The sequence below is a fragment of the Musa acuminata genome, chromosome BXJ2-11, assembly GCF_036884655.1.
Source record: "Musa acuminata AAA Group cultivar baxijiao chromosome BXJ2-11, Cavendish_Baxijiao_AAA, whole genome shotgun sequence".
NCBI classification, from domain to species: domain Eukaryota; kingdom Viridiplantae; phylum Streptophyta; class Magnoliopsida; order Zingiberales; family Musaceae; genus Musa; species Musa acuminata.
This window is the reverse complement of record NC_088348.1, coordinates 1566863-1589872: the sequence shown is the minus strand read 5'-3', so window position 1 is coordinate 1589872 and position 23010 is coordinate 1566863. Positions and strand designations below refer to the sequence as shown.

General features: G+C 41.0%; 5 protein-coding genes across 7 annotated transcripts; 2 read left to right on the top strand and 3 right to left on the bottom strand.

Annotated features, from left to right (window-relative positions):
* Positions 1-2368: 2368 nt before the first annotated feature.
* On the bottom strand, positions 2369-3326 carry LOC135627266 (LOB domain-containing protein CRL1-like). Its single transcript, XM_065133286.1, has 2 exons — positions 3028-3326; positions 2369-2962 (listed from the first exon to the last, which is right to left on the bottom strand). The coding sequence occupies exons 1-2, from the start codon at positions 3304-3306 to the stop codon at positions 2606-2608; spliced, it is 636 nt and encodes a 211-aa protein (XP_064989358.1). The 5' UTR covers positions 3307-3326; the 3' UTR covers positions 2369-2605.
* A 2786-nt stretch (positions 3327-6112) lies between these two features.
* On the top strand, positions 6113-8140 carry LOC135627325 (WAT1-related protein At4g08300-like). Its single transcript, XM_065133382.1, has 7 exons — positions 6113-6401; positions 6492-6554; positions 6638-6754; positions 6873-7101; positions 7258-7416; positions 7495-7646; positions 7760-8140. The coding sequence occupies exons 1-7, from the start codon at positions 6196-6198 to the stop codon at positions 7908-7910; spliced, it is 1077 nt and encodes a 358-aa protein (XP_064989454.1). The 5' UTR covers positions 6113-6195; the 3' UTR covers positions 7911-8140.
* A 1812-nt stretch (positions 8141-9952) lies between these two features.
* On the bottom strand, positions 9953-11385 carry LOC135627644 (RING-H2 finger protein ATL16-like). Its single transcript, XM_065133777.1, has one exon. The coding sequence runs from the start codon at positions 11040-11042 to the stop codon at positions 10086-10088; it is 957 nt and encodes a 318-aa protein (XP_064989849.1). The 5' UTR covers positions 11043-11385; the 3' UTR covers positions 9953-10085.
* Positions 11386-12004: 619 nt separating this feature from the next.
* Positions 12005-18137, bottom strand: LOC135627715 (uncharacterized). Of its 3 annotated transcripts, none has more exons than XM_065133904.1 (7): positions 17811-18137; positions 17225-17368; positions 14332-14399; positions 14186-14236; positions 13881-13940; positions 13295-13759; positions 12005-12369 (listed from the first exon to the last, which is right to left on the bottom strand). In XM_065133904.1, the coding sequence occupies exons 1-7, from the start codon at positions 18001-18003 to the stop codon at positions 12277-12279; spliced, it is 1074 nt and encodes a 357-aa protein (XP_064989976.1). In that variant the 5' UTR covers positions 18004-18137; the 3' UTR covers positions 12005-12276. The 3 variants fall into 3 exon arrangements, with proteins under 3 accessions (XP_064989976.1, XP_064989977.1, XP_064989978.1); XM_065133905.1 differs by having other exon boundaries at positions 12005-12359; XM_065133906.1 differs by having other exon boundaries at positions 12005-12356.
* Positions 18138-18694: 557 nt separating this feature from the next.
* LOC135627717 (serine/threonine-protein phosphatase PP1 isozyme 3-like) lies at positions 18695-23000 on the top strand. The gene is made up of 4 exons (XM_065133907.1): positions 18695-19294; positions 21583-22142; positions 22223-22444; positions 22587-23000. Exons 1-4 carry the CDS (start codon positions 19117-19119, stop codon positions 22605-22607), a joined length of 981 nt encoding a protein of 326 aa, XP_064989979.1. The 5' UTR covers positions 18695-19116; the 3' UTR covers positions 22608-23000.
* The last annotated feature ends 10 nt before the right edge of the window (positions 23001-23010 follow it).

Sequence of the window (23010 nt, the reverse complement as noted above, 5' to 3'; positions counted from 1 at the left end):
GTCAAAGTGATGGACATTAACCACTACTCTCTTTCTTCCTTCCACCATGTTAATAGTACTCTTCAAAAGGAGAACGTGTCGTGCGAGTGGCGTGACAAACTTTCCTTTGTCTTGTGATGGATGGATGGAGATGGCACAACTATCATACCATGTCCAAAAAATCCAACACATGAAAGAAAATATAGGTTGCATGAGACGGCAGTGTGGACGGATGGCGACAAGTTCACATAGATTTTTCCCTTCCCATTCTTAGTCTTTTGTTGCCTTTCGTTTGGAGTTTTAGAGAAGGTGTAGAGAAAACAAATAGAGAAGGTGTAGAGAAGGTATTCTTGAATATTAAGTATATAAAGATATTCTTGAATATTAAGATTTGATCATTCAATTCGATAAATAGAGAAGGTGTAGAGAAAACAAAATTACAAGTGTTCATATAATTCTTTCTAATAAACTTGACATCTGTAAAAATATTCTTTATAGTTTATATGACAGGATGTATAAGAGATTTTGAACTTCAATTTTGATTTACTTTCAAAAAAAATATTTTCTTATTATATTATTATTATATAATAAAATAGTTATATATATGTATATAATAAATCAGTATTATTAAACATTTTTTAATGGGTTAGCCAGAAAATGTTCAAACATAGTCATTCTTGGAGTTCATATAGAGGCAAGGAAAAAAAAAAGAAAGAAAGGTGTTCATATATAATGGTCATGGAGAAGACACACAAAAGTTCTTGCTTAAAAAAATATTAAAAAATTACTTTTGGTAACTTTTTTTTTTTTTAAGAAAAGGCTGTTGATTCATAATAATAAAGGATAATATTTTTCTTCTTTAATTTTTTCCATGTAATGATGCATTACACATATTGGTTCCTAACCCAAAATGTAACCACAAATGTAGAGCCAAGCATGAACAAAACAGGTCAACAAGGTTATTATAATGGTTTAGGTTGGCTTCCTCCCCAACCATCTCACAAGCTCCCATCCCTTTGGAGTTTTCCCATGGTGGTGAACATTGTCAGTGTCGGGACCTAACCCAACCCAACCCAACAGGCTTTGCCCGGCGTAGGTGTTTGTGTTCTTCAAGCCTTTTTGCATGGCTCTCTTTGTCACCTTCTTCCCTTCCTTTCCCTCTCTCAGTGAAGTCACAGAAAGTGATGGTGCTTCTGTTAATGCCGTAGGTGAGCTGCAGTGGCTTTCCTCTCGTCATTTCTTCTAGTGGGATTTGGTGGATTGACTGACCTTTTAAAACCTTTGTGCTTCAAAAGTTGCTTCTTTTGCTGGTGCTGTGCTGTGCTGTGCTGCTAAACTTTCATGTCACACAACTGTGCGATCTCAGACAAAGGAACTCGAATGCTCTGTTTCAAGAACGAGTAACGAAAGGATTGCCAAATATATAGAGTTCATGTCGTATAACCTGGATTGCTTGTTCAAAGCGCAATCCAGGTTTCTGTCAACCAATACGAAAGCATTCGAGATAAAGAAGGAAGGAGGTTGCACACTGAAAGAAGCTTTTGATTGGACTTGCTTTTCTACTCTTGCAGCAAAATATGTTGTCTGCGATTCTATCAAGAACAGCAGAAGTAGGCCTCAGGTACTCTGCATGCCATATCAACCAAATTCCAGCCTGCTTCACCCATCAAGCCCACCTGATTTCCTCAACATCACTTCTTTGTTGGCTGGAATTGTGGACATGGATTTCTTTGTTATCATCTGTAAGCTGGAGAAGAATTAGCCCACTCCTCTAATCCTTGGTTACTTGTCTTTTGATTTGATCCAAAGATATTATTCCTTGAGTTAATTATGATTAATTTTTTGATCTCTATAGTTAAAAAAAATAGTTATGATGCTATTGTTGGTTTGTCATCCACAGCATAACCATAGGGAAAGTAAAGCGATGAAAAGTTTATGTGAAAGACACTCGAACCAACGAAAAAAAAATTTATATAAAATTAATAATTTAAAAAATAATAAAATTTATTTTTTATTCTTTTCATTCATGTCGTTTTGTACGTGATAGCACGTACGATTTTTTTTCGTCAACGAAATTGACGACACGAGGAAAATTAAGATTAAATATTTTATTTTATTAAGTATAAGGATCTTAATACTATTTTTAAAATTATGAGGATTGAAATACTAATAATAGCTAACTGTAGGAGTAGTTTATAATCATTGATATAGTACATGCTAATTAAATATTCATACTAATGAATGGAAAGATAATTTCCTTGTCCACTTGGCCTGACTTCGTGACGTTATCCCACGCCACAAAGCTTCAAGATTCGTGAATCCTGTGACTTGATTGCTTCATCATATTGCTGTATGATGGGCGCATTATTCATCTAATATACAGTTTATTCAAAAATAGGTAAAAGGAAAAAAGACACGTATGTTTCCCTAGATTTTATGGTCTCCGGGCAAAGAAAGAAACCCTAATAAATTTGTACTTCATCGTCCTATTTAGAACTATCTGGTACAATGACGTTCCTCGTCGATTTCCTGCTAATTGTATGTCTTCCACTAGAATGCAAATCTTATGCATGTCAAACACTGACGACAAAAAATCGATGTAGACGACGACGAATCCACAAGCTCATCAATGGCGGACGTTCGCGTCGTGATACACTGACTTCCAAAAGTCGTCTTGCATGTCAAAGCAGGCCATCGGTGAGAGCGTCTCGTTATCGATCCCCAACGCCAAATTCTCGTCAGCCATGTCGAAGTTGACCTCAGAAATCCAATTGTTGTAGCTGTTCATGCACTCCACATCCGATGGGGGGCTCGAAGAAAACGGCCTCGGTTGATCAATGAAGCCCTGGAGATCATGTTGACGAGGTTGCAGTGCACTGCAGAGCCTGTCTTCTTCACGATTAAGGCTCGCGGTCATGCCATTCCCAAGCCCTTGTGCTGCTTGTGCCTCGAGAGAGGCCACCTGAGCTTGTAGATTCACAACCTACGGAACAAGGCAAAGCATTAGCAGGCACCGAGGACAAGATTCCAAGCACTCGAGCTGCTCACTTGTTGCTGGAGGGCGAAGATGTGGGCGACGCAGCCATAAATAGGGTTTTGGAGCCGAGCTTGTGCTTCGTAGGATATGGTAATGGCGGCCTCGGAGCGGTCCGCCATGGGCAGGTGCATGAGCAGCTTCGCGACGTTGCTCGCCCCGAACACCTTGTGGATAGCCGCGAAGTGCGCAGCGCCTTGCTCGTGGTGGAAGAACGGTGCAAAGACGCAGCCGCTGACGCACTTCCGCCTCAGGAACTTGCAGGCTCCGCAGGGAGACCCAAATCCAGCCATCTCCAACCCTCGAATGCTGGGCGGTGTAGTTCAACCGTGAGCTATCAAGTTGCACCACCTACCAGTCTTATAAACACCAGATCGACGGCATTTCCTCGATAATTAATGCGTCCTTGTCTTTCCAATGGCCGACAACGTCATGCACAACCCTCGCTTTCACCTCGTCCCCTATTTTATACACATTTCAGATTCCATCCAAGAAATCCCCACTCGTCTCTTGCTCAACGGTTCAGGAGCTCCGGGAACGCTGTGACGTAGAAGTCGAGAGTCGGATGAAGCAAATCCGAGAAGAGACAAAGTTTGGAGTATACTGGGGATCTGAAAGCAGAGCAGCTTTCGAAGGAAAGCATGGGGGAAATAGAGGGAACTTTGTTAATGGTGTCACGCACGATAAAGCTGACATGTAACGATGACTGTCGATCGCTTACTTACCTGTCTCTTTAGCGTGCCGCTAAGAGGCCTCATTGAGGTATTAAGATTGCTTTGTACTCACACAACCTCGAATCATGATGTGAATGCAAAGTAGAAACAGCTTTTGTACATCATTGATCTTCCTCCACAGCCATGCAAGTTACCTGTTACTACAAGTGATATATTTACAGGTCTTCACTGAGCTCCAGCTGTTCCCTCTGTTAGGAACTAGACTTTGACAAACCACACGGCACGGAGACTAGTTTTCCATAGAGATGGTCATGCCGCCCATCTATGTTGTAGCCTTTCATTTGAATTATCCTGCCAAAAATCAAATCAACTTTGTCCATTAGTTCTCACACATGCATTTCCTTCATGTTCCTGCTTGACCAAGATTTCACTCACTTCCTTTAACTTAGCCTATCCTTGTTGAACTTTTCTTGACACGGTAACTTTACATCGTCATCCCTCCTTAATCCCGAGATTCTTTGTCAATGCTTAGCAGAAACCCAAAGCGAGCAGTGCGAGTCATGGTTGCTTCCGACGACTCGGTGCCTATTATTCCACCAAAAGAGCTGTATGCTTCCTGTGCAGATCAACAGCTAAAACGCGTCGGTGACTGTGTATCTTCACTGATGATCTACAGCTAGCCAAGTTGGATTGCGATCCTTCCTCGTTTTCATGTTCTTGTTTCCTCTCGACTTGATAGATTCGATTCTCGAATACAATAACTCAAGTTGGAGACACAGCTACGTAGAATCCCAATGTTGGAGATCACCGGTCAAATTTGGCAGGGCTTGTGGCTCGACCTAACCAAGACCGGTCAAGCCGACACCCAGTTCCATGTGGGTCCGACGCACGTGTGTTGTTATCATCTCATCAACCCTCGAGCACTTGGCAGCAGCGGTTAATATTGTTGACAGCTTCCTTCTCGTCCTAAGCCTTTGACGTCCCCCAACGATTTAGGGAGACAAAGAAGACCACACGAGCGGAGTTGCCTGACGGTAGCCGGGCATGACCATATCCCTTCGCTTTCAAGCCAAACTTTGCTGGTTATTCTCATTATCATCACTATTATTATTCAACCAAACTATGTTTGTCTCGAGTGTGAATATTTATTTCTTGGCCAAGACTTAAAGAGTTTAGATGAGAATGCTGTAGTTAGATATGGGAGCAGATTTTCTAAGTCCGGCCCCCTATCATCCTAAAGGTGATAGCTTTTGGAACCCACCAAAGCTATGTTTTAGACTAAGCATGGTTGTTCTTTTTTTGGTGCATGCACACAGTTTGCAGCTTGACGGTCATGGGATGTCAACATCTGTCTCATCAGCTGCAGGTTTTTACGCTTGGGATGAGTTGAACTTTGACTAGGAACAAGGATTCTATCGGGTTGAGGGTCACAGCTGGTGAAACATTCGATATCCCGTGTCAGGTTGTCCTGTTGTCATTCCATGAAGTTGAACACGAACAGAATGGGCTTTGCAGGCTGCACATAACCAAAATTTGATGAATTTATTTTCCATAGATTTTGTGGTATTATTCCTTGTTGTTAATTCCATGTCCGAAGGTGGCGTTTGCTTGCTTGTAATGGTGCAATTAGAAGCTGCAGGCAGAAGAAATCGCAAGACTTAGGGACGCTCCTGTGGAGGACAAAGAATCTATTCCTGTACTGCTGCAATGGCAAGCAGCAAGGTTCTTCTAAGAGCCAGTAACTTGACTTCCAAAGCATATCCTGTTCTATCCAACATTGTACATCTTTTCTCTAACCATTTAGCTAACTTTATGTCAATCTCTAACCATTTAATTTTGTAGTCGGATTCCCGGATTCAGCAGTGACACAACTTACAGTGGAATCCAATGGTTCTGCAAAATGCTTCTTGCAGAGAGTTCTCTGGTCTTCAGCTTTCCAGCATATATATTCCAGAACTTACAATCTAGTCATGAAAGTGTAAAGGAATGAGTGATGAATCTTCTTCATGCTCACAAGCAACATCCTGAGCTGTAATTGATCATCAGATAGAAAGTCAGATATTTCCTAAAGAAGTTGAATGAAATGAGAAATGAAAAGCTAATCCATCGATTCCGACGGAGAAAAGTTCACAATGACGTCAAATTCTACGACGGAGAAAAAAATATTCCTCGTAACAACTAGCCGAAAAAGTGTTCGCTGCTGCAGGTATTCAGATGCAACCTTCAGATGTAGATGGTATCATGACGCACGCAAAATGCAGCAGTCCTTCAGGGAAAGACTTTGAGAAACAATTGCAGCAAAGCTTGTGCGTGTAGAACACAAACTCTACTAAAAACGAGTTTGTGGTGATGCAAGAATCCAGCTGTGCCAAAAATATACGAGAAGAATGACAAGAGATAGACCCATTTATTTGTAGTCGAAGGCTACAACCTCACTTGCCATAGCGTTCAGAAACCAGTGGCAGCAAGAGCGGCAGCAGAGAGGAAGGAAAGAGAAGCTCCACAGCCATGGCGCCTTCAATGACACAAATCAGAAGAACATACAGGAGATTTAAGCCACACCTTCTCATGACCATGGCACAATTAGGTTACACGATCCTCTACTTCATTACAGAAGCCTCTTTCGACCAGGGATTGAATCCCCATGTCTTCGTAACTTACAGACACATTGTTGCTGCCTTGGTCATGTGGCCTTTTGCCTATTTCCTCGAGAGGTACATAGACTTTTTGTTACTAACCAGTAGCAACATGTGAATTCTAATCCCGAGACTGTTTCCCAAATCTTCACTTCTACCTTGTGGCAGAAAATTACGGCCAAAGCTTACATGGGCATTGTTCCTGGAGATTTGTGTTCTTTCCCTTCTTGGGTGAGAGGAAAACATCTTAAGCAGCATGTAGTTTAACTGATGCTAATACCTGAACTCACTGTTGTTATCTGCTCGTCCTACAGGGTCAGCCTAACTCTAAACATGTACTTTGCAAGCTTAAAATACACCTCTCCAACCTTTGTTGCTTCTATGATCAACACCATCGCTGCCGTGACTTTTGTCACTGCCATCCTGCTCAGGTACAGAACATGTCATGACTCTTGTCATTGCCAGTCTGCTTGGTCACAGAACATGTCACTCATGGCAATTCATTGCAGAATGTAAACTCACTGCTCCGATGGCTATTTCTTGGTTTAGAATGGAGCGTCTTGATCTTGGGAGCCCTAAGGGGGTGGCAAAGGCTGCCGGAACTGTGGTGTCGTTGGCCGGTGTTACAACCATGACACTCTACAAAGGACCAGCGATGAAGAACTTTTATGGACCACTAATTCAAATCCATGGAAATTCCATCCATGAGAACTGGTTGAAAGGATCACTTCTTACAGTGGGAAGCTGCATAACATGGTCCATATGGTACATCATGCAGGTACTTCTCTCCTCTCGTCCAAGCAAGCCATGTAATCGTTCGTTTCAACTGCAGAGGAAGAAAAACCCAAAAGCAAATAAGAGAATCACCAACCTAAACATCATGGAGGCGTGACAGGCGGACAGATCAGTCTTACTCTTATGTTTAAACATACAGGCAATAACGTTGAGAAGATATCCAGCACAACTTTCACTTACTGCATGGATGTGCTTCGTTGGGGGTGCACAATCAGCTATTTTTGCAGCATTTGTAGAACACAAACCAGCATCATGGAAGCTTGGATTTGATGTTAAACTATGGAGTATCTTGTATGCTGTAAGTACACCTTTCCATGAAGATGTCGACTCATACTTTTGGCACAGTATATTTATATTTGTGTGGACAATATTGCAGGGAATTGTCGGCTCTGGTTTGATCATCTACATAAAACTGTGGTGCACCAAGGAAAAAGGACCAGTTTTTGTGACCATGTTCAACCCTCTCGGCACCATAATGGTTGCAGTTCTAGCATACTTTGCTTTTGGTGAAAAACTCTTCCTGGGAAGGTACACATCGAACACAAATCTCTCAGTTTATCATACGAAGATCGACTTGTACAGAAGAAATGAACCAGCATGAGAGTTCTGAGATCAAATTATTGTTGTCTTTCTTGTTATAGCATCATTGGAGGCATAGTTGTCGCCATTGGACTGTACTTGGTGCTCTGGGGGAAAGAAAGAGATCAAGAGAAGGACATGACACCTGAAGGGGCCTCGTTTGTGGCTTCTGAAACAGGAAAAGAAGAAACCAGCACACTTTCCAGAGCATAGGTGGCGAAGCAGATCAGCTAAAGTGGTTTGAAGGAATACTGCATGAATTTTCTGTCAATTGTTCAGTAACTAGTCACAAAAGGCTCACAGTTTTGATTCAGTGCACACCAAGATTATAACTTCTGAAAGGGACTCGAGATTGACAAAGACATATCCTTCATTTTATGACGAATGAATTCCTCACCATTTGAAGCCTAATGCATGAATTCCAGTCAGTCAGATCTCACTAGTGATATATATGACAAATTATGGATCCCAGGCATGCCATCATATCCCACACACAAAGTCAGAACCCGTACCAAAACGTCATACGTTATGACATCCCACACGCCTCATTCTGATAGATCCAGGATGTCATCACCCTCGCACGCAAGGTCAGAGCCCATGCATGCTGAGACGCTGTCCGACACATCTATCACCTCGAACCGCGTACGATCCACCCTCATGTCATAATATAAGAACCCTTCATGGATACCCACAGAGGAGAGGGAAAAAAAAGATTTAACTAACTTGTTCGTCGGTGGGGCCACGACCGGGGATCACCCGACGAAGACCTTTTTCTACAGGAAAGCGACCATTCACGATTCATGGGCGCCCCAACCTCGAAGGTTGCCGATCGACGACCTCGCAAGCGAGCCATCGACTGTTCAGCTCCTAGGCTGAGAAGCGCTGATCAAGAACCCGACACCGAGGGTCGGTCGACGTCTCGGCATCCAGCTTAGCCAATGGGATACTCTCGACATCGACCCATGGACCAGGCCGTGCTGACCAACGAGCCACGACACATTCATTCACAAACAACTAGAATAGGATAATGACATTTATCATGTTATAATTTAATTCTAATAAGAATATTCCCCCGAGCCCCATGCTCTAAGAGCTGAAACACAAAACACTCTCTTCTCTGCATTGTCTTGATCGCATCAGAGTCTCGAGTCAGACTTACTGATTCATAATGATTCAAATCAAGAGATCCAAGTCGAGAAACATTTTCTTCTTCGGATTCAGGTGACTCGAACTTGCCACAATTTTTCTTGCCAACTCTAAGACATGGCTGTTTCTTTACTGCAAAACATGCCATCCATCACGAGCTTTCTTGATTCGAATCCCTGTTTCAGCAGTGATGTGAATTCAACTTTTCTATTCGTCTGTCAGAAATCAGAGCAGCTCTGGTCTTTGTACGAACCCTGACTGCAGTAGGTCTTGTTTCCAGTGCTGTTGTTGCAAAGCGGCAAATCAAATGATGCCAACCTTGTCTGATGTTTTCTACTTCTTGGCGTAACATTATATTTGATGTAGATCTAATGCTAGTCAGAGTTGACCAAGCTCCGGTCTAATAAACATAGGAGGTCGGAGATTAAGAGAATTAGATATTGCACACCTCCATCATGGTTTCTCTTCTCTTTTCCCACGATCGCTGCCAAGAAAGATATAAGAGACGCAGTAAGAAGACGTAGGAATCAAATGCTACACCGTACTTCCTTCGTGGACATCCGAACTGGGAATTTATGTCTGCAAAAGCATTCCCGTTCCCCCCACCCATTTACTCTGCAACCACAACAACTGCGAGGTAGAGGGAGTTCTCGATCACTTTGCAGCGTTTCTGTTCCTAAATTGAATGCGAACTGCCATTGTCAATGGGGAACTCTTCCTCTCTTTAGGTTGTCAGGAGTGCTTTCATGACAACTCTCCGCACATCATCAGAGGCACATGCGTTCCTGCAGTGTTGAGGCAATTCTAATACCCACACAGTTCCCTGCGGCACGCGCATGTGAACATACACCAGCGTTGACTGGCACACCTGTGTGCTCGATGATCGGAAGAGAGATCATTTGTCTGACCCACTTTCTCCCGATTTCTCATGTAGCCTTGGCAATTTTGACTCGGAAGAGTTCGCCAGACGTCAGTCAGCGATCATGATGCAAATCTGCAAGGTTCACATGCCGTGAAAGCTGGAAGAACTTCGAAGACCATCAGTTCCAGTAATGATGCCTCTAATTGTGCCCACCGAATGCGAAACGACAAATCGCTTGAGCTTCTCGTGAGTTGAAATCAGTATACAGTCATTGACACAAAGGTTTTGTTTCGGAATCTATTACAAACACTCCTTCCAGTTTCGAAGACCACCGAAGAACGAAACAGAGATGACATTAGCAGCAGCTAACGTCTCATATCTCACACATCAAGCAGCCTTGGAAGGACCGGAATCCTGGAGCTCCGGCCGAACGAGAACAATGACCGCCGAACTCTTCCGCTCCCGCCACCGTCTCCGCCACGAACGTTGCTGCTGCTTCCTTCACCACTGCCTGCTTCATAACAGTTCTGCTTCTGTCTCAAGATCTCCTCCTGGACTGACAGGTAGAGCTGCCTTTCGGCGGATGAGTCCATGGAGAATGACCTCCTTATGGGCTGAACACGGAACTGCTCATCCTTTCCCCTGACATCAATGCATTCGTCCCCCATGCTCCCCACTTTGTTGTGCTTCCTCCTCTTCTTCCACAGCGAAGGATTGCTTGCCTCCCCTCTTGAGGTTTGGTCACTAACTTCATCCCTCACATCCACCGCGAAGCTTCCACTCTGCTCACGTCGAGGAGCGAGCGCTACGACGTGATCAGTCGCCAAGCCGACAGAAGAACTCGTGATACCCGTCCGACACAGCGGGCAGTTGGCGTTGAACTGGAGCCAGGTATCGATGCAGTCGATATGGAAGGCATGAGAGCAGTCAGGAAGCAGCTTGAGCCTTTCCTCCTCCCGGAACTCATTCAAGCAGATTGCACAGTCGTGGAAGGACGTCTTCCGTCGGGCGTCGCCGTCGCCCGCTCTCGTGAATTTGATGACGGGAATGGAACGGATTACCGACGGATCAAGACCGTGGAACTCGGTGGCGATGGCGTGGATGACGGGAGGTATATAGAGGTGGCGATGGCGGCGGGACTCGGCAGAGGAGAAGAGGCAGCGGAGGAGGTCAGAGCGCGGCCAGACGAGGCGGCACTTGATGACGAAGACGTAGTAGCTGATGAGGAGCATGGCGGTGGTCAGAATGCCCAAGATGGTGATGGCCAGGACCGGAAAGCTGGTGACGGAAGCGGAGGAGTGTGGAGGTGGCGGTGGTTCAACATGAGACGCATCCATTGGAGATGAGGGATAGAAAGATGAGCCTTTTAGGACAAGAGCTGTTCGCGTGCTTGGAGAGAGATCATCAGAAGAGATCTAGAGACGAAGAAAAGAAGAAGCCTACTCCCAAGGAAGCCAGGAAAGTGTGGGAACAGAGAACCAACAGAAATCAAGAAGCGATCAAGGTGGAAGAGATCAAGGCGGGCAGCTCGGGCCTACTGAGAGGAAAAGACAACTCTCAGAAGGGGAAAGAAGAAGCCACTAAGCCAAGTGGGCGAACAAGGACGACTGTTGGATTCCACTGAATCACATGCGTTGGATCGAGCAGAGAGGGAGAGGGTTTTGTGCACTTTCTAGTCATCACAAGCTTCTCTCATAAATCTTGTAGTTTGTAGTGTCGATAAGAGTTGCGGACGTCTATCTAAGAAAGTCAACACGCTTACCAGAAGTCCAACTGGCACACCGGTTAAACAATCTCTGATCTGCATCGACCAGTTGACGCGTGAGGGATCACACGAGTCGTGGTCAACGAGATTCCATTCCCATCACGCTCTGCTCATGTCCACCACCTCATGTCTCCTCCATGATCTAACGAGTCGACGCTCCCTCTCTTTATTTATTACTAAGGACGATGAAGATAAAATTCAAGCCTAAAATATTGTAATCATTTCATCAATATTTAAGATATTCTTTCGTATTTAAGGTCCTGAGCTGAGTTACAGTCTCTCGAGCTTCATTCAGCATCAATCGGCAGGACGTAGGAGACGCACATTGGACGACAAATCCAGAGGTAGATTCTGTGTTCGATGGATCTTTTCGGGTCAACTGTTTATTTCTGTTCTTTTATCTTTTTGCCTGTCCATCCTCGACATTTCTAGGGTGACTAGGAAGAGTGTTCGAGAACAGCAACATTATTGCAGAACAATCCATAATAGTAGCTCAAAAGCTTGTCTTAAAATTTTCTCAAATGTAATGAGAAGTAAAATGTGCAAACCATATGAAAAAATAACAATTAGAAATCAGTAAAAGTACAGTTCGGCTTGCACAGACAATCTGCAAGATACAACTTTGTGCTGACGCATGACTTCCTACAATTATTCTATTCATAAATGGTACCTGCTGGTGATGAATAATGGGTCAGGAACCTGTACAGAAATGGTTGGCTAGGTAATGTAACTCTGCAATAACTTCGGAGGGGTACAAAATTAGGGGATGAATCCACTAAGCTATATTCTAATGATTCCCACAGAGTTCATTGCCTCAGAAAGCCTTGATGCTGCACACTTGGTTCTCGCGTCCGGGGTACTTGATCGAGTCTTAATCCATTCAGTGCTGCTGAAAAAATCTAAGTAATCAGAGAATCAGTAAATAATCTGAGAGAACAATCTGTGCTGGTAAGACAAAAGTAGTAAATTAATCAGATTTACAAAGTAGAGGTGTTTGATTGTCAAGGTAATGCAAGCCATTGAAAAACAAAAACAAAGTAGATGCTGATGGTAGCACACAAAAATACTGCATGGCATATTCAATGATGCACATACGAAATCAGAAAACATTCTTCTGAAACCATTAATCTAGCATACACTAACAAGCATTCTTCGGATGAATTGTAAGCCTAGAAGCATAATTGAAATGTACAGATATAAGTTCAAGCATATGTTACATGTTGGCATGCTTAAAAGCAGGGTACCAGTCAGGCACTGAGACCAGGACCGGAACCCAGTCAGGCAAACGAAACAATATTACAGAATATAGGGTCAGTATTTGGCCAAAGCTGAAGAAGATTAGTATCCATCCAGTACCAGTGCAACTGGCATGCACTCATGTACGGCCAATATACCGTGATTTTCAATTCCATGCTTATAAGTAGACCACCAATGATCCCTTTGGTAAGTGCATTTGTTCTCGACTCAAAACTTTGCAACTTTATATTACACTTCTGGGTTTACTCAAATAATTTTTTTATAACTTATGTACCTTGGGTACTGCAAAGAATTTCATAGACAGATACCCTAGGCTTGTTTATTGTGCTTGATCATTCATGTGCATAATACATGTCAAACATGCCTGGAAGTAGTTAAAAGTCAGAAGGAGGAACCAGCTATAGTGTAATAGTTCAATCCACGGTATGCACAAAGTGGAGAAAAGAGAGACATGATGAAAGATTATTGAAGAAAAGGATTTTTGTAATGCCTTAAAGTATGAGATCCTATCTTTGATTAAAGGGTAAGAACATAAACCTTAAAGCATCAAGAAATAGTAGTGCTGACCTTTCCAGAAGCTCCAGGGTCCGACCTAGAGCCTCTGCTGGTTTTCTCACCGGGATATCTCTTATTTTCATCTCTTTCTTTGTGAGTAATATGTTGATTGTAGTTAAGAGCCTGAAGACCCTGATTTTCATTATGTGAATCAGGCAACCTTCTGCCTTCTTTTCTAGTCCCAGCATGACTGGTTTCTGCCGATCCGAACTCGCTCTTCTCAGTTACATTAGTTTGGTAACTATTAGACGTGGCAATCTGATCCTCCCTTGAGAATTGTGTAGCAGCAGCTCGTGCAGCAGCTATAGCTGCACTAACATTAGGTGTTTTTGCCACTTCAGGTGCTTTGGAGCTACTGAAGTGTAATGCAAGAGATCCTGGCCTTAGCGAAAAGGGATCCTGGGGATCTGGAAGTGGAAACTTTATGGGTAAAGGGCCTTGGATAGTGATAAGACCTCTTACTGCCACATCATGAATCTGCAGGTAAACACAGCAGAACAGTTATGATATAAGAGGCAAGGAAAGAAAAGGAACAAAGAAGCAGATGACATAATAAAAGTTTCCTTGTTACATAACAACAGAAATTTGTGCCAATTACCCTTCTTTCCAAGTTATAGACTTTCTGAAAACCACGCATTTCAAATGGAATTAATAATTTCTGCAGAAAGTAACAGAAAGTCAGGTCAAATTTACCATGAATCTGAAACATTGTCTTGCAATGTAAAGTTAATGCTGCCAACTTCAGAGGTTGCATTCATGTTATCATAACAATAATCATAACTAAAATAAAAAGAAGGAAATATCTTCATAATGGCAATTACACCACACAAAAAGATCCTAGAACTACTTGGTGCTTAAGCTCTGGTTTTCATCACTAACAACCGTGAAGTCGTGCATAAATACCTGAGGATTTTCACACAACCAGCAGAAGTCTGTTTGGCCTTCAAGTCTCACCTACATTGGTAAAAAAACACAACAAAGATAGTTAACATGATATTAAACAAGGTAAGCGGAAACAGTGTCAGAAAAGAAGAAAAAACAATCCTCACCGACTCAGGTACATCCTCCCAGCACACCAGCTCTTCACATTTAACACAGCCTACCACTTCAACACAACCTACAATTGCAAACATATATAATCAGGTTTTAGAAATAGTATCACTATCACCAAAGTCCCAATAAAGTAACTGCTCTTTTTAACTATAGAAAATGTAATCTCAAATCATCATTTTTTTGAACTCCATGCCAACTGAGCAGAAGCCAGTTTCCATATGATTCAAGCATACAAAAGAAAAGTCACAAAAGCTAAAACATAAACAAAAGTTGATATTTTTAATCAGAGGACAATAACACTTGGCCATCAGGACAAAAACATTTAATAACTTCCAGCTTTAAGTACTATGTAGACTAGTCAAACTTCTATCACAAAATCTACTTCCTCCTGTAGTCCACCATTGCTCATTAAGCACCCATCTTTTATTTCCCTTCTGATGGGAATCATCTCGTATATCCTAAGACTGCAGTCAGAAATTTCCTTCCCAGCAGAATACAATGATTTTTATTATGGCAACAAACTTCCAACATTAATATAACAGAGTCAATTGTAATAAGAGTCTTTGAAGTAATTGTTGCCTGCTGAAGGTGAGGAGTAGATGTCTAAAAGTGAATCAAATTCTTAAAACTTCATAATGATTATGATGATGATCATCATCATACAAAACGGTGTCCAGGATTTCATCAGTGGATAACTTCATATTTAGAAATTGAATAGTTCTAAAAAGAATTTCTTCTACTGGTACTATGTTCAAATCGCAAGCATTGACAACTATTACATGGTAAAGGAAATTGGTTCCTTTGCAACGATGAGTGTCTTATCTGTTGAAGTATATCACAAAGGTTTTGGTTCTTTTGAAAGAGGATTTGCTATCCTTTGCAAGTTGATCTTCAGACAACTTTTTTATATTTGACTATTACACATTTCAGATGGAAGTTTGAATACTTCTATCAATAGAGGTGAAAGTGAAACCCACCACTCCTGCTAGGAGACTCGAAACTAGCACTACACCTCAATTAAATTGTTGCCAACCAAAAGCTATTAGAGTTACAGAAGAGGCATAAGTTGTGAAGCTGAAGTATGGGGACAATTAGAAAAGAAGATAAAAGCCGAAATAATATACTTAAAATCCATTTGGGCCTTCATTCATGAGCCAAAAAAAGATTGAAACCCAAGACATCAATATGTTAGTCTCCTTTAGTTGGTTGGCTAGCATTAGGACCCACTTACCCTGTAAATAGTGTTGGCGGCAGCTACACTTAACAGCAGTACTGACTTGAAAAGAAAATAAGCAAGTTAATGATCCCCATATACCAAAATGGTCAGCAACCATTCAATTTGCATATATTCCAAGTAATTGGGTTTCTTGCAATGATACCATGCTGATCTAGTGTATCACAGCTGGATTCATGGTACTCGTTACCATGCTGATCTAGTAATGTTATCATGCTGATCTAGTCAGCAACCATTCAATTTGCATATACCCTATTACAAGAATTGATTATTTAAAAGAACATTCTTCCAGAAAGACCAAAGACTGTGGCACTGGTTACTGTGAGTCTCCAAGGATGGAGTTCTTGTAGTTGTAGCAAAAAATCAAGAGCTTTGACCTCAATCAGCAACTAATATTTCTTTATTGGGAAAAAGGATATGTAAGCTTTTCAATCTATACCCTAAAAATGATCCTTCTATATTTACTCACTATCTCTGATATCTTAATAATCACTAGTCTGACGTGATATCATAAGGCAGTGGATAATTTTGCAGTACAATGTAAAACTGAGGTGGCAGCAGTTGTTCCTCCTCATGGTACGTGGATAAACAGATAAAGCACTCTTCCACCAATGACCACTTTCTTGAATGTTTAAGCATCTTTATGTACCAAAATTCTAATGTCATTTGGAAGCATTTGTATTTTTCTTCTGATCATTCTGTTTCTCAACAGCTTCAAAGAAACCTGGACTTATATATACTTTAAGAAACAGTATCTCATGTGTCCCTCGACTCTCAAGATTGTAATGAATGAGTAAATTCAACTTATATTACTTGTTGGTTTGTGCCAAAACACTTTATTTTGAGTAACAAAATCATATATATTATTACTCATTTTGGGGTTACTCATATGAAAGTTTTAAGTAATTTAGTCCAAAATTCATGATCGATACTTTCTAGGTTAATTACTTCATCACTCTATCCTAGTTAAAATAAGAATCTTACTACAGAACTCTCCACATACATTCAATTGTGCTCTTAGGTTCTTTGAGGATGTTATCCTTGAAAAGATCATGGCATTTGTTTAAGGATCATAAAAATTCTATCCTTGTGTGTCAATTACTCATTGAATAACATGGTCAGCCTAGAATTTAAGTTCACCTAGATGTTAAGGCATGATATTTCATCCGGCCTCTATCCATAGTATAGCAAGAAGCCTTATTATGCTGCTTCTTGCAACTTTCTAAAATTTCTTAAAGGAAGACTAAAAACAAAAAACCGGGGAAAGTAATTTTACTTCAATATTTAATCGTGTAAGTTGAATTTTTTTGCCTTATGGTATTGTGAACTATAGTGAAGGGGCTACAATGGGGAATTTATACACACAAATAACAAGGTACTGAATCTCTATTTGTTTCAGTTGTTCTTATTGCAAAACACATAAACCCTTTCCATGTGTTCAAGGCCGCATACAAAAAGCCTCAGAATCACAACCATAAGAGGCCCTTATCACAACAGAGCTCCTTAGTTGCAACTTGTGGTAACTGGTCAGAATCATTAAGATGATAACAGTAAGCTAATATGGACATAATTTTGATATATGGATCAGACTTATGATGTATTCTTTTACGAATACAAGTAGACATAAGCAGACCAGAAGGTGTCTGATGACATACCTAACAATCGGGAAACCGGATAGTGTTCTGGAAATTTTATATCCTTAACCCCAGCCACAGCATATATCTCCCTGTAGAAATTCTCCATAGCTTTGATAGTCTCAGGTTCTGGAACTTTCGAAGCAGCATGTATCCAAAGCCGACCTTCAGAAGACAAAAACAAACGTCAGGCCCAGAAAATTAATAGTCAATAGAAGAATTAAGGAGGAAAACAACGAGATTTATGCATCCCAACTTTCCAGCACTCAAGAAAAATATTAGTGATCGGATTAGGAACACTCAAAAACTAAAACAATCTGAAGAGTAATGTCAGAGCCCTAAACCTGAGATCTAAACCGTCTCAAGCAATTTCAAATCTGCGATGGTTAGTCATAAGCAACCAGGGCAAACGCGAAAAATCGAATCCAAGAACTTTTTAAAGGTGACAAGGTTTGAGCTTGTAATGTAAAGAAAGAATCTGTGATACAATGACATAAAAATTATCTTAGAGAGTTCCGATCAGACAACAGCTGTTGCACGGGCAAGAGACTGGAGAACCGTGCAAAGACAGCCAGAGAGGATTCAGAAGAACAAGGGGATGGATTACCGGTGAGAGGGGCAGGCCAGGATCTTCCTTCGACGCGCTTGATGCCATAGACCAGGAGCGAGGCCCAGGGCTGATGCATCGTCAGGCATGGGTTGGTATACTTCCCCCTCCCGCGTCCACCGCCGCCGCCGCCGCCGAATTCAGCCCTCGACTCTCCGCGGCCGCGGCCTCTGCCGTTAGATCCTCCCCTCATCAAGAGTTCTCTGGTTGGATGCGGACTGGTGACGACAAATTTGGGGTTCCAAGACGACACCTGGGTTTTCTTCTTCGAATTGATGTTAAAGACTCTCCCCTAAGCCACATACCAATACAAGCTTGCGTTAATCCAAATCTATTACGTTGTCGTCTCGTACTCGGACAATAATAGACGAGGTTTAATATCCCAACTTCTCGCGGTATGACTAAGGCGCCACGTGGCATTCGACGTGGCACACGAGATCAGACGCGGACAAGGGTACCTCTGTGGGCCATTCCACCACGGGTAATCTGTAGGTAAATTTGATAACATCTTTTTATTTTATGAGGTTTTTTACATATTCGTCCTTGCAAAGTTCCTTATTTAATCATTAAGGTTTTCTTACATAATCTACAGAAGTTAGGTTGACTGCTATTATATTCAACTAATTTGAGTTTATATATATATATATATATATATGTTGCAATGGACAAAAATACCGATTATAAATCTATTAATCTTAGCTTTAAAGCCCTCCCAAAACTACCGTTATTACCAAATGTCGCTATGTGCTCAATTATTGGATCATCGGCCGCACCGCTTCCATCAGTGTGCTGTCGTGGCCGATCTCTCATCTGACGGTCAGTGTCCAATCAATCTAAATGTAGGATCTTAGCCGTCCGACCCACGATCCCTTAAGTCGGCAACCTCCCTCTCCCCCACCACCACCACCGCCACTGTCTTCCGTCCGCTCCGTTGGCAGCATTGAGAGAGGAGATGAATAAGACAGCGAGAGAACGGAGCCAGCGGTGGGGAATCCCCTTTCCGTCTCAGTCCAGATCGGTAGGAAAAGTGGGATATTAAGAGATCGATCCATCCAACGGGCGATTAAGGGAGAGAAAAATGCTCAAAAAGCTGTTGGTTTTAACAAGAAAAGCGAGGGCGGGGGAGAGGCGGTTTCTCCCCATTTGGAACATGGAATGTTGTGCTCTTTAGCCGCCTGGTTGGTTTAGGACGGGGAAAGGTCGGATCTTTTTTGCATTGTAGTTTGCTATTTTGAGGTGTTCCTTTTCTCTTCTATTTGGGGTTCTTCCGGGGGGTGGAGTTGGGAGTTTTCTTTGTGCTTGGAGGATGGAACCCGCATCGTTGGATGATATCATCCATCGGCTGGTGGAAGCGAAGGGGAGTCGAGCGGGGAAGCAGGTGCGGCTGTTGGAGGCGGAGATCCGGCAGCTTTGCGTCGTTTCCAAGGACATTTTCATGCAGCAGCCCAATCTGCTCGAGCTGGAGGCGCCCATCAAGATTTGCGGTAAATTCCTTCCCTGTTTCTTCTTTTTCTCTTTTTTCTCTTTGATCTTGTTATGGACCGTTTTGATTGATGTGAAATATCTCCGCTAAATTTCTTGATCGCAATTATAGTGGCTAAATTTTGAGATAAATCTGACGTGGGAAAATTAGGAAAAAAATCAACCTTGGATGCTGTTTTGGTATAAGGATAGAACGATGCATGGCTGGGTTTGATGTGACCCATAAGAAATTGAAAATCCAACCTGTAAATTTGCTTGAGATAATTTCAGACCTACATATTGCATATCATTGTTCTTGTGGACCCATAGTGATGGGTCATTATATATGACAAACAAAAAATGCACTTCTCTTATGCCTGGAGCTATGGTTTCAGGTATAGCCAAGATATCGAATTATAGGTTGGTTTGGACTTTCAGAATAAAAAAATTTGAACCAACTGTGATCCTTTAGTATTTAACCTTTTAAAAATTGAACTATTTTCTGAAATTCAGAACTGTACCAAGTTGACTGTTTTAGTTTGGTTTTTAACCAATCAGTCTGTCCTCCTACTTCAAGCATGTGAGGAAAGATGTTTATGGGGTCTGGCTAAGCTATTATCCGATAGTTGTACCGGGAGCACTACTGTGGAAGCAATTGTAAAGTGTAATTGTTCCCTATGTTCAACTCTTGATTTTGTTTGTATAGGATAACATGAACCATTAAGCAAACACTAGAATGAATAATCCTGGAGGAAAGACGTGATGTCATGGAAAAAGGACATGGAATTTATCTCTATTTTTCTTAGGTTTAACGAATAATCCTACAGGAAAGTCTGAAGTTAGGAAAATATTCTGAAATTTTGGTAGAAATTCTCAAAATTTTACTATGCATAGTTGTAAAAGAAGTTAGAACATATTGAAGATAAAGATTTTGATTTGCAGAATTTATATAGGATGTAGAGCATGTAAAGTTTTATTATATTTTGTACCCTCACATACAGAATTAAGCTAGGAGGGTAGAAGTTGGAGAAAAGCTGTAGAGTGACATTGTAGAATGGTGCTGTTTAACAGTTTTTTAAAATAGTTCTGAATGACTCAGGAGTAAATTGCAGGATTTGTGAATAATCTAATCCTATTGTTTAGTTTTACTTTGCATTGAATATGGAAAATTACCCAGAGACTTATTTGGCTAAATAAAAACTTTTCATAGTTCCTACCGTTGCTTTTGTTACTTTAAATCAATGCTTAGCTGGATTCATAAATGGTTACTAGTAATGCGAAGCAATTATTATCGACTAAATGTTTTTTTTATAGCCTTTGAATGCACTGAATTTAAACAGCTCTCCTTTGTTTGTTTCCCCCTTTTTCTCACTAACCTTTTTTCCTTACTCTCTTCTTCTGTCGCTTTTGGCATTCACTATTCTTTTGCCTCCTCCATGCTCTGTTTTTTACTCTTGAATATTTCATTTTCATCTCTTGTATCTAGCCTACATAGATAATAATGAAAAGTATTGATCGTTCTATAGTCCCAACTTTACAAACTTAAACCTAGACTTTTAAGGTCTTATTCCACCCTTTAAGCATATTACTTTAGTTTTTTTATCACATTTTTGTATCTTTACAATTTATACCAGGACATCTAGGTGTGGACTGTTTTTTTGTCCTGTTTATAGAAATCACTAAACAGTTATGGTTTCACAACTTATCAAACAGAAGCAAAGAATTGTCATTGTGGAAGCTGCATCATTCGACACCAAAATTTGCAATTTGATATGTTTTTAATATGTTTGGGTTCGACAAGCTGATATCTTTATCATATAGCAATGTTGTAGTTGAAACTTGAATGGGGACTAACATATTAATATCTGATAAAATAAATGCATAGGTTAAATTATGTGTTGGAAGATAAAAGACAGCTGCACTAGGAAATTAATATAATATAGATTACCGTAATTATGATTTAGTTTGATTTCAATAACATAGAAAACTTAACTGGTACTGATGTCATGAGCTGTTCTTCAATTATGTTACACTGGACATTCCGGTCACCAATACCCACGATGCAATGTCTGTCTGTTGGTCAAATGAAAACAAACTGCCTAATACAGCTCAATTGGTTCAACCATTGAACTAAATAGTGAGCACCCAAGTGGAGTACTCCATTGCAGGATTATAAACAAACAGTTTCCATTTTCTTGTGGTTAATCGATTGTGAAAGCTTTTTTCTAATTGGAATTATTTATTAAGTAGTCTTTGAGAATGTTGACCTTATTTCTTTGGTAAGGTCTGATATGATATTTCTTGCAAACAGGTGATATTCATGGCCAGTACTCTGATCTCTTGAGGCTTTTTGAGTATGGTGGATTTCCACCTGTAGCCAATTACCTATTCTTAGGGGATTATGTGGACAGGGGGAAACAGAGCCTAGAGACTATATGCCTTCTGTTAGCCTACAAGATCAAGTACCCAGAAAACTTCTTTCTTCTGAGGGGGAATCATGAGAGTGCATCGATTAACCGTATATATGGGTTTTATGATGAATGTAAACGAAGATTTAATGTTAGACTTTGGAAGGTCTTCACAGATTGTTTTAACTGTCTTCCTGTAGCAGCTCTTATTGATGAAAAGATCCTTTGCATGCATGGTGGCCTTTCTCCTGACTTACATAATCTAGATCAAATTCGAAATTTAGCACTTCCTACTGATGTGCCAGATAATGGATTGCTTTGCGATCTTTTGTGGTCAGACCCTAGTAAGGAGATTCAAGGTTGGGGAATGAATGATAGGGGAGTTTCATATACTTTTGGGCCTGATAGAGTCAATGAGTTTCTTCAGAAACATGATTTAGATCTTATCTGCCGTGCTCATCAGGTTTTGTCCTTCTCAATTTGTCTTCATTGATTTAATTTTTATGTTGAACCTAGTCAATATCTTTTAAGTTCTCTTGGTAGGTGGTGGAGGATGGGTATGAGTTCTTTGCTGATAGGCAACTTGTAACAATCTTCTCGGCACCAAATTACTGTGGTGAATTTGACAATGCTGGTGCCATGATGAGTGTTGATGAAACCTTGATGTGTTCATTCCAAATTTTGAAACCTGCAGAAAAGAAAAGTAAATTCTTTTTTGGTAACACAGCAGCAGCAAAAACAGGAACACCTCCCCCAGGAGTCAAGGTATCATCATGCAAATAGTTTTTCTAATGTTTTTGTCAATTTGAAGTATATGAACTGATGCGATACTGAGCAAGTTAATGATCAATTATTCAGTTTTCTCTTCCATTTTTTTTACCAATATCTAACAACTTTCTTTTTCCAGTCTTCTCTTGGCGCAAGATGATGATCACTATAGGCATACCATGGCAGAGGACCCACAGCATGCAGATAAATATCTGATCCTCTACAAAAATATTCTGATCAGCAGATGCTATAGCCAACCTAAGAGTCCTCGCAGTGAGATTTTCTTCTTGTGGCACATGCAGTGATGCATTTGTCCAATAGCCATAAATGATCAGCATTCATGTGTTCATCTTCACGAACCTTGTGACACTGTTGTGAATTTGCTTCACCTACGTAAATGATGATGTTTCTTGCTACCAAAAAATATCGCTCTACTTTTGAACACTTAGCCTGCTCTTTGTGCTCCAAATGTGTTGCTATGATAGGTGAAAAGATGCTGATAAACCCTCAATATATTTCACATTTCTAGTGCTAGTGGATGATTTATGTTTTAGTTTCTAATG